This window comes from Lasioglossum baleicum, unplaced genomic scaffold, assembly GCF_051020765.1.
Source record: "Lasioglossum baleicum unplaced genomic scaffold, iyLasBale1 scaffold2151, whole genome shotgun sequence".
NCBI lineage: Eukaryota > Metazoa > Arthropoda > Insecta > Hymenoptera > Halictidae > Lasioglossum > Lasioglossum baleicum.
This window is the reverse complement of record NW_027471210.1, coordinates 1-10913: the sequence shown is the minus strand read 5'-3', so window position 1 is coordinate 10913 and position 10913 is coordinate 1. Positions and strand designations below refer to the sequence as shown.

The 10913-nt window shown below is 43.6% G+C and overlaps 1 protein-coding gene across 1 annotated transcript; it reads right to left on the bottom strand.

Moving 5' to 3' along the window:
• Window positions 1-2393: 2393 nt before the first annotated feature.
• LOC143221287 (uncharacterized) lies at window positions 2394-7463 on the bottom strand. Its single transcript, XM_076446764.1, has 5 exons — window positions 5872-7463; window positions 5371-5782; window positions 5067-5253; window positions 2550-5018; window positions 2394-2506 (listed from the first exon to the last, which is right to left on the bottom strand). The coding sequence occupies exons 1-5, from the start codon at window positions 7461-7463 to the stop codon at window positions 2394-2396; spliced, it is 4773 nt and encodes a 1590-aa protein (XP_076302879.1).
• Between the last annotated feature and the right edge of the window lie 3450 nt (window positions 7464-10913).

Sequence of the window (10913 nt, the reverse complement as noted above, 5' to 3'; positions counted from 1 at the left end):
TCAGGCCCTCCAACTCTGAATCACGAAATCCGTAATTTAATTCGTCCGGATACTTCCGAAACGAATCGTTTCCTAAGTCTCCGGACACTTCCCTAGGTGATCCCCTTAAAATCGTCCGGACACTTATGAAACGAACTCTTTGCAGATATACGCGGACTCCGAAAACCACTTCAACACAACCTCACCACAGCCGCGGACGCACCACGGACGCACTTTATCAGAACGGCACGAGGTATGTATCACTGTACACCTATCGCTGACTAACAGAATTCGTTAATCGGCTACCTGATATTATAAATTAATTACTTAATTTCTAATTAATTAGACTAAGTATCCTAACACTATCTATCACCGGAGTACTTAAGACATCTCTAACGAGTTAATCCTAATCACTTTTCTAAAACTGCCTAACAATGTCACTTTTCCAAGTTTACACCAAGAAAGTCTACACCGTTCTCAACCTAACCTAACCTAACCTAACCTAACCTAACCTAACCTAACCTTTCGAAAGTTTTTTGCCTCTTTATTTGTTTAAATGTATCCTATCAAATATATACATCGATACTACGATAAAAACAGAAGCCGCTACTTTGCTCTCTCTAGCCTTATATTAATATTACCCTAATCGCTCGCTTGAATACCTATTCCTACACTTCTCGTGCGACTGTCGCTCGAGAAGTTCCCGGACGAATACCGCGTGTTTTCCTAACTAAAAGTCCACGGACTTTTTGCGCGTAACCCGTACAGAAGATTCCTGGACTTTCGCGCTATCCTCTTGGAATTACGTTCGCGCTCACTAAACTATTAATTTAACAGAACAATAACACTGCAATCTATCTAGCCCTATTATAACATTTCCGAATCATTAATTTTTATTAAATTTTTTCCCTTTCCGAAAAGTCCACGAACTTTCCTTAGGGCCTAGCCGGTCGTCCAGGAAGTTTGTGGACTCTTGATTTTCTGAGAAAATTTTTTCACTAATCCTTTCCTACGTTTACTACTAATCGGCCCTTCGAAGGGCGCCGCCGAATATCTACGCTTTATGCGAGTCCACAGACTTTCCGTGCGAGATTCGCACGAGAAGTTTGTGGACGGGTTTCCTTTACGTTCTTATGCGGAGTGTCCACGGACTTTCCGCCCGTGACTCGCTCAGAAAATTCGCGGACAACAGTTCTACAATTAATCCTGTTGACCCGAACACTCACTATCACACAATACCACGAAATGGCTGCCGCCACCGGGCGCGTGTTCGCAGCACTCACCCCGGGTATTCACAACCACTAAAGCCAATTCTAGGTACGTATTTTAGGTAAGTATTTAATTAGTTAGATTAAACCTATTCAATTCCTTCGCAGGGTTTCCCCGGCGGGCACGTGGACCGCACCGAGGAAGATGATGAAGAACACCGATAACCACTCGATTATATATCCGACGCCTATTTTGGGATATTCCCGGCACCGTTAGAAACTAAGATAAACTATTTATACTAGAAAAAACTAATGAACACTCCTAATAGGTGTCACGAGATAACCAGCACGCTTTCGTACTTCGACAAGATGGCCGAGTTTTGAAAATGCGTTATGAGAGACCTCGACTCCTCCTAATGGAAATTCGAAACGAACTGATTCGAACAGCGGGAGGTCATTTGGTTCGCTTACTCTTCGGTACCCCCTCCGCTCGATTTCAGGCCTCCTTGTTTTGTTTCTTTGTCTGTGTAGGCGCTCGTGTTGGAGGCACCCCCTTGGCGCCCTGCCCTGTTTGTGTTCTTGTCTAAAAATAAATTGATCCTACCTCGTTACTTCCTTCGGTTGATAACCTTGATTCAAATACTGGCGAGTACGCGTGCACTAGTTTGAGATCGTCGTGGTGGTGTGAAGGTATTGTCACAACGTCAGATATTTCAGCGCGTTCCTCGAACGTTTGTTCTAAATACTTAGTTCGCCTTCCTACCCTCGACGATCTCGCTCCCGCGCCGCGTTCATATTTTCCCACCTCGTTTTTCTTTCCTATACCGGTGTTTAGATCCTAGCTTAACGGCCTATCTCTTTTAATCTATCTTATTAGATTATTCTTAAATCTATTTGACATTGGTCGCGCGCTATATACATATCCTTCTTATATTTAAGTAATCATCTATTTCGGACCTAACTATTTTATAAACCGTTAATTTAAATTTCCTATCGACTAGAGAGAGCTTGTAAAAAACACTTGAGATACAATTAATCCTTCTATTTTCCTTTTTCAGCTTTATAGGTACTATTTCTGCGGGATACCTCCGGGGGGAAGGGTTCTATTGAGCTTTCCTGTCCTGGGATGGTTGAACTCGGTCTTCAGTTGCAGGAGTTCAGGGCCGGGTCCGCTCGTGGAGCCATTCGCAGTCCTTCGATCCTCAGCTAAAGTCCTTCCGTCCAATCATTCCCTTTTCGTCTGCTCCTTTCCCTTTCCTCGGAGTTCGTCCCCTCATGTACCTCATCCTTTCCTTCCCGAGTTCTGCCATAGTCGCTACCTAAATTATAACATTAGAACAGAGAGATTATTATCGTCTTCACTTTCCTCCTCGTCTTCTTCCCTCCCCCTTCTCCTTTCTTCTTCCTCCTTTCTCTTGAGGACGAAAGTACAGAATTTGGAAAAGCACTGCCAGTACTTTTCCTTCTGTAGAATTTTTCCCATTAATTCTTCCTTCTGCATGGTTCCTGGTTCCATATCCAATTCTTCTTCCAGGGTTTTCCTTTCATCCTCCCATCTCTGGCACTGGAAAATTGTATGTTCCGGCGAGTCCTCCGTATTTGGATGGAACCAGCAGCTACTATCCTTGGTTTTACCTATCTTCTTCCTAAATTTGTTGAAAACCCCGTGTCCTGTTAGAGCCTGTGTCATATAAAAGTTCAGGCACCCGTGTTTCCTGTTGATCCAGGGTTCGATATTTGGGATCAGGGTGTGTGTCCATCTTCCCACTTCTGCCCTTGTCCATGCCTCTTGCCATTCTTCTAGCGTTCTTGTTGCTGCTTCTTTCTTCAACCATCTCTTGATTGCTCTTTTTCTTACATCAGCTGGTTCTGCTGCATCTCTCGTTCTCAGGAACTCTTCCAGGTCAGGTATGTTTCTGTTCTCCTGTGGGGGGTCGTAGTAATCTCTGAGTTCCTGTCGTTCCGGAGATTCGTCTCTGTACGCTCCTTCTTGAATCCTTCTGGTTGCGTTCCTACGTGGCCTAGCTCTCTCCTCATTATTGGGCGTGGCTTCATACGCTATTTCCCATTTAAATAAGTTTTCCCTTTCTCTAATTTTTATGTCCCAGGGGACTACCCCAGTCAAGACTGCCAGAGTCTGCATTGGCACCGTCCTATAGGCCGATGCGACTCTGGCCAGTCCTAATCTCTGAGTACTTTTCAGGATTTTCCAGTTTGCTTCAATCCGGGACGCCCCAGCCCATATAGGTGCTCCGTACATCACTATTGCCTCTAGTACCATGAAGTATAGGCGTCTAGCCTCGTGTTTCAGTCCGCCTTGATTAGCCATAACTCTTGAGAGCGCCGCCATGACTCTGATGCCTTTGTTGGTCGCTTCCTGAATATGTTTTCGAAATTCTCCCCTACTGTCGAACTCTACTCCCAGGTATTTTAGAGTCTGGGCAGGTTTAATATCTGCTCCCTCGAATCTGAAAACGAAATCGGTCGGTATTCTTTTTCGGTTGGTGAACATTACCTCGGTCTTATTGATAGCTAATTCAAGGCCAACGTCCCTTAACCATTTGCCTATTCCCTTTGTAACCTCTTCTGCTCTTGATCTCAGCGCTTGTAGTTTACTGCTTTCAACTAGTATGAGGATGTCGTCTGCAAATGCTATTACCGAGCATCCTATCGGCCAACTTTTCCTCAGTAGTCCGTCATATACTAAATTCCAGAATAGAGGTCCCAGCACCGAGCCCTGCGGCACCCCCATTTCAGTTTCCATGGTCGTCTCCTGTCCTATCGTACTACACCATATTTTCCGTTTTTCGAAGTAATTTGCAATGATCTTCTGTAGGTATTCGGGAGTGTTTCTTCTTTTTAGTTCGTCCCTGATCAAACTCCATCTTAGCGTGTTGAATGCGTTTCTTATGTCCAAGGCGATCATAACTGAGTATTTCTGTCTGTTGATACAGCTTCTAATTTTCTTCCTCACCTCGTACATGGCTTGGACTGTCGACCTTCCTTTTACGAAACCATACTGTACTTTTTCGAAAGGGTTTTCTCCCAGTGCCTCCATAAGTCTTTCCTTGATGACGTATTCGAATAGCTTGGCCACAGCATCGATTATGCAGATTGGCCTGTATGCCGAGCTGAGCGAGGGGTCCTTCCCTGGTTTCCGTAGAAGCACAGTTCTAGCGGATTTCCATTTTTCTGGGATTATTCCTCTCCTTAAGATCCCTGTAAATAGTGCCGCGAATGTGTCCGGTCTACAGAGTGCGAGCTCTCTGATAATGCCTGGGGATATCCCGTCTAGGCCTGCCGCTTTCTTAGGGACTATTTTTATTGCTGCTTGTCTAATCTCTTCTTCTCTCACTTCTGCTAGATCTGCTCGGGTTGCTTCTAGGTTTTCCTCTTCTTGCGTACTGTGTTCTCTCCCTATTTGTTCTGCTTCCTCCGCTGGCAGCCTAGGGAAGAGCCCCCTCAGTACCTCATCCATGAATTCTCCTGTCAGGGTTGCCGGTGGTGTTGTTGCCTTAACTTTGCTCATTATGGATTTATAGGGCTTACCCCATACGTCTCTGTTGAGTTCTTCGCAGAATTCTCTCCATTTATCCGCCTTTGCTTTCGTAATTTTCTTTCTCAATTCTTTGATCGTGTCCTTATATTGTATTTCTAGGATCTCTAACTCTTCGTTCCCTTTTCCTTTTTTCTTAATTTTTGCTCTTACTCTTTGTATTTTCCTTTTAATCTTTCTCGTATTGTTTCTCAGTAGACCCAGATCCATGTTCCACCATGCGTTCCTTTTTCTATCCAGGTTATCATCGCTTTTTGTTTTTTCCAGGTTCTTATCTAAAACATAGTTCAATGTACTTAGGAATTTTTCTTCTTCTGACTTACCATAGGATTGCAAATGGCCTAGGTTTTCTTCTTCAATTTTTCTGGAAAAGTCGATTTTAGATTTTTCCAGTGTTTCTGTTGTCGTTCTCCATTTTGGTTTAAAGATGTTCTTTCTTGGTATGTTATTTTCCATCTCTATAGTGGTTAGCACGTATCTGTGGTCAGAATCAGATTCGATGTCGAGCACCTGTGAAAAAGCTTTGGTATAATTGGTGAAAGATATAGCGAGGAAATCAATGTTAGATGACCTAGATCCATGTAAAAAAGTAGGCCCTCCGCTGGGTTTTAGAGGATGGGCTCCTACTTTCCAGAGTTCTTCCAATACTTTCCTGCCCCTGGAATTCGTTGTTTTCGACCCCCATGGGGACGCATGGGCATTGAGGTCTCCTCCGAGCACGATCTTTTTTCCTTTCTTCTTGTTTTCCTTTACGAAATCCATTACTCGTTCTAGTCTGAAAGAGTATTCTTCATCAGTCAAGCTGGGTGAGAGATAGATACTCACCACAACATAGTCTCCCAGCTGGACGGCGGTGAAGTCCTCTTCCTGCCTGTCGGCATCTTCAAATCTGGCTAAACCGTTCATTCCTGTGATCCATATAGCGGTCCTGTTGCCCTTTCCGTAGATCCATGGTCCTGGGTTGCACAGCGGGTCCGCTATCAGGACAACATCGGCCTTCAGCTCCACCGCCGTCTGAGCCAGGAGATGTTGTGCGTTTCTGCAATGATTCAAATTTATCTGTAATATTATTAATTTGAGTTCTGTAGTAATATTCTACTATTCGCCTCCTTGATATATTTCTTAAACTGTGGACAGTTAACAGCACCTGCTACATGTTCGGCGTTTGCTGCCGGTACACCTTGTTTAATACATAGTACGCAGCATCTGGTCGCGTTACAGCCATTTATTTGATGGCCTTCTGTACCACATCGTCTGCAGATCTCTTTTCCATTTAATTTTTCCTTACAGCCATATGACATATGCCCGAAGGCATGACACTTGTAGCATCTCACAATGTTTGCAGTTCTGTTTATTCTACATATTGTGAATCCTACTTTGATCTTATTCTCCTCACCCAGCTTGCTGGCTATTCTCGTAGGTAGAGCCACGATGGCTGTTTTCGTACCACCATATCCGAATCTTAGCGACTTCATTTCGATTTCTGATTCGCCTAGCTCACCTACATCAGCGCTCCTAGCTATTTCCCGTCTGATTTCCTCTTTATCCATTGAGGGGTCCAAATCTTTTATTTCCAAAGTAACCTTTGGCGTGAGCTTTCTCACCGCGAACTCGGATCCCAACGTGGCCTTAACTGTGTCCTCCAGGATCATATGGTTAGCGTTTTTGTCTAATTCTAAGATTAGGTCTCCGCCTCTCGATCGTCTAACCATCTGTATTCCCTGCATTTTATCCGCCGCTTCGGTTTTTAACTTTTTGAACAAATCCGCATACGTTCTTTCGTTAGTGGCTTTTACTAGGATCGCTTCCGATTTAGGTGGAGGTAGGGGTTGCCTAACTCTTCTTAACCTGTCCTCTTCTTTCTTCCTATTACGCTCCTCTTCATCTTTCGTTTTCCTTAGTTCTCTTTCTACCCTCTTTTCCTCCTCCCTCTTTTTCCTATCGACTAGAGTCCATTTCTTTCTATTGTCATCCTCACTCTGGGATTCTGAATCCTCTTCCCTTTCCGTCCTATTTCCCTTATTAATTTTCTTTTTCTTTGTCTTCTTAACCCTCTTGGTCTTATCCCCCGCTTCTATCTTTTTTTCATTTTGGTTGGAGGTTCCTAAGCCTCCTTCCTTCGTTTCTAAACTCCTTTTATTTAATTCCCCTGCTACTCCCTTGTTCGTTGGATGACTAACGAAAGCTGGCGAGCATTGGGCGCTTTTGTTTGCCCATTTAGTTTTTACCTCCTTCAACTCCTGGTTCTCGATTAGGCTTTCCAATTTCCTAGCTATCTCGCTAGCTTGTACTAGGTTCTTTTCTAGGTGGCCCGCTTTGTTCATCGCTATAAAGTTATCTTCCATATCTTTACTGTACCTAAGCGTGTTGTCGATCGCCGCGGTGTATCCCCTAGCTTTTTTAATCAGCCCTTCTAATTCCCTAATCATCTTCATCATTTCACTCTCTTGGCTTACCTCGTCTTCATCTTCAACTATTATAATGTCATTTGCCTGACCCTTATCCTCTCCCCCGTTATTATTCTGTGAGGTATCATTCCTACTCTTTTTATTATACATAAACGAATCAGTAGTGTCACTCGAACTATTTCCTCCTCCTCCGTAATCTTTTATATTCCCATGCCCGAGATCCTGATTCTCTCCCTTTTTTCTTTTCCCCTTGGTGTGTTGATCGTTCCCGGCCATCGGTGTACCGTATATCTCCCCTATTGGGGAGTCCATTTACGGGGAGGCCTATCCCACCGCCGACTTTAGGAACAGTCAACCCACCTTAGGCAATATTTTCCTAATATACTCTTTTATTTTTACAGGTTATTTGGTGAACCCTGGATTCGGATAGATTCAGCCGGCTTCGCACAAATATAACACTGCGTTCTTTCCTTTCGAAAGTTTTTTGCCTCTTTATTTGTTTAAATGTATCCTATCAAATATATACATCGATACTACGATAAAAACAGAAGCCGCTACTTTGCTCTCTCTAGCCTTACATTAATATTACCCTAATCGCTCGCTTGAATACCTATTCCTACACTTCTCGTGCGACTGTCGCTCGAGAAGTTCCCGGACGAATACCGCGTGTTTTCCTAACTAAAAGTCCACGGACTTTTTGCGCGTAACCCGTACAGAAGATTCCTGGACTTTCGCGCTATCCTCTTGGAATTACGTTCGCGCTCACTAAACTATTAATTTAACAGAACAATAACACTGCAATCTATCTAGCCCTATTATAACATTTCCGAATCATTAATTTTTATTAAATTTTTTCCCTTTCCGAAAAGTCCACGAACTTTCCTTAGGGCCTAGCCGGTCGTCCAGGAAGTTTGTGGACTCTTGATTTTCTGAGAAAATTTTTTCACTAATCCTTTCCTACGTTTACTACTAATCGGCCCTTCGAAGGGCGCCGCCGAATATCTACGCTTTATGCGAGTCCACAGACTTTCCGTGCGAGATTCGCACGAGAAGTTTGTGGACGGGTTTCCTTTACGTTCTTATGCGGAGTGTCCACGGACTTTCCGCCCGTGACTCGCTCAGAAAATTCGCGGACAACAGTTCTACAATTAATCCTGTTGACCCGAACACTCACTATCACACAATACCACGAAATGGCTGCCGCCACCGGGCGCGTGTTCGCAGCACTCACCCCGGGTATTCACAACCACTAAAGCCAATTCTAGGTACGTATTTTAGGTAAGTATTTAATTAGTTAGATTAAACCTATTCAATTCCTTCGCAGGGTTTCCCCGGCGGGCACGTGGACCGCACCGAGGAAGATGATGAAGAACACCGATAACCACTCGATTATATATCCGACGCCTATTTTGGGATATTCCCGGCACCGTTAGAAACTAAGATAAACTATTTATACTAGAAAAAACTAATGAACACTCCTAATAGGTGTCACGAGATAACCAGCACGCTTTCGTACTTCGACAAGATGGCCGAGTTTTGAAAATGCGTTATGAGAGACCTCGACTCCTCCTAATGGAAATTCGAAACGAACTCTAACCTAACCTAACCTAACCTAACCTAACCTTTCGTAATGGTTTCCTATTTATTTATTCATTAACTTTCCAAATTTTTTATCTCTCTCGCCTTACAGTTTAAACTATCCTACTCTATTTTATTTCGCTTATTCCTAATTTCGCTCGCATATATCTAAAAACTATTATTATTATTTTTTATTTTTTTTTTTTTTTCGCTTTTTATATTTATTTGCTATTTCTAAAAACTAATGGTACCTAATTTCTCTAATTTATAAACGTCCGGAAACTTATGGCACGGAAATTTTCGCTCGCGTAAATAATAAAGAAAATAGAAAAACAATTATTTTTTCCGCTTTTTGTATTTCTGTGCTATTTCTTAGACTAATGCTACCTAAATTCTCTAAATGTGTCCTAGTTTATTATTGTCCAGAAACTTTAGGGACACACTGTACAGTAGTACTTCTAGTTCTTAGACTTTTTTTTCAAAATGCTCAGATTTTGAATTTGAACTTTTCAAAATGTCTCCTGTCCTTGCCTATTCTTCCTCACTGAAGGGCACTCCTTAATTCTTAAAATTACCCGAAAAAAAAGAAATTAATGGTCCCCGAACTGTCAGAGATTCCCTGGACTTTTACCGTGAGGATTTAATGTAACCCAGTTCGGAAACTTTTTCGCCCTAAACTTTCCCTAGCCGTCGGAACTCTTTTCCAGGAATTAACTGCCCGTGATTTTGCCGTCGGATGCCGAGTCCGGAAATTAACGGCCCGGGTTTTTGCCGTCGGATGCCGAGTCCAGGAATTTATGGCCTGTCTCGGTTTCTTCCCGTCGGCATACGATTACGGCTCGTTACGGCTCTAAATCTGCTCTCTAGCTACACACACCATTCACTCTTAACAAAAATCCTCGACTTAGCGGATCGCAAACTCGGCGGTATTCACCACTTTTTACGCACTCGACCACTAATCTGTTTTACACTCGATTGAAATTATCTCACTCCTATTGCCCTACATAGATCCTACTCCCAATTAACCTTACAGTTGCATGAGAAAAAATCACTAACGATTCTATCCTAAGCCTTGCTGACTGTACGCCTACAATGCTAAGACCGCTATCAACCTATCCTAACCTAACCTAACCGGCAAAATTATTTAACCTTTATTCTATATATGTTCTAGCTCAAGCTCTAATTCGACGCACACTTTTCGCTCTCACACGTTTTTACAATAACTAGTCGCAATTTTGTTTTCACTAACCTACTTTTATAACCTATTTTTATTCCCTGGGAGTTAATTCTTCCGAAAATTCGCAGAATTTATGCGTCCGGAAATTTATGTTGCGGGCTAAATAGCTTGTAACAAAAGTTTCCGGACATTAACCGAATTTGAATTTTTTTCCGGATTCTTCTTCCCGAGGGCTTGGAAGACCGACCCTCCAAATCCGGGTCTCTAAAAGCTTTTTTTTCCCCTTTTTCCGGAAACTTCTGAAACGAACGCGCTACCGAAGTCTCCGGACACTTTCCACAGTGAAACCCTTTGATTCGTCCGGAAACTTCTGAAACGAAACTTCTGCAGATATACCCGGATTCCGCGTTAAGCACTGGCACGCCTCGTCACAGCCGCGGACGGACCACGGGCACCCTCAGCAGAACGGCACGAAACGAGTATCGCTGTACAGTCACTAGCTATCCGAATTCGCTAAACACCCTAAACACTTTTTCTTTTTCTTTCAGGACGTTCCAGCAGGCCTTCTTCTTCCACCCGAAAGACACCAGGACCCGCGAGTCGCCCACAGACGCCCACGCACCACCGAGGAACACGTCGACACCCTTCCACGTCCGAAAGCTTTGTTACCAAAGCCGGGTGGAGGGCAGGTAAGTATAAAGGGCTCTCGTTTGTCGAGCTCGACCCTCACTTTGTTGCCAAAGCGTGGGAGAGTCCGCCAAACGACGCTCTGATGAATAATTCTTTTTCACTTTTTAGGTTCCTCGTTGGTGCGCTCCCGTCCACGCCCACGACCTCTCCAGCACTTCAGGATCCGAGAAAGGACACTGCAGGATCGTACCGACTATCTCTAAACACTAACCACTAGAAGCTAACTGAAAAATATTCTCAATCGCTGTTCTAAGCAAATGCCGTCCTACACCCTAGACTGTAAAAACCGCTCTAACCTAACCTAACCTAACCTAACC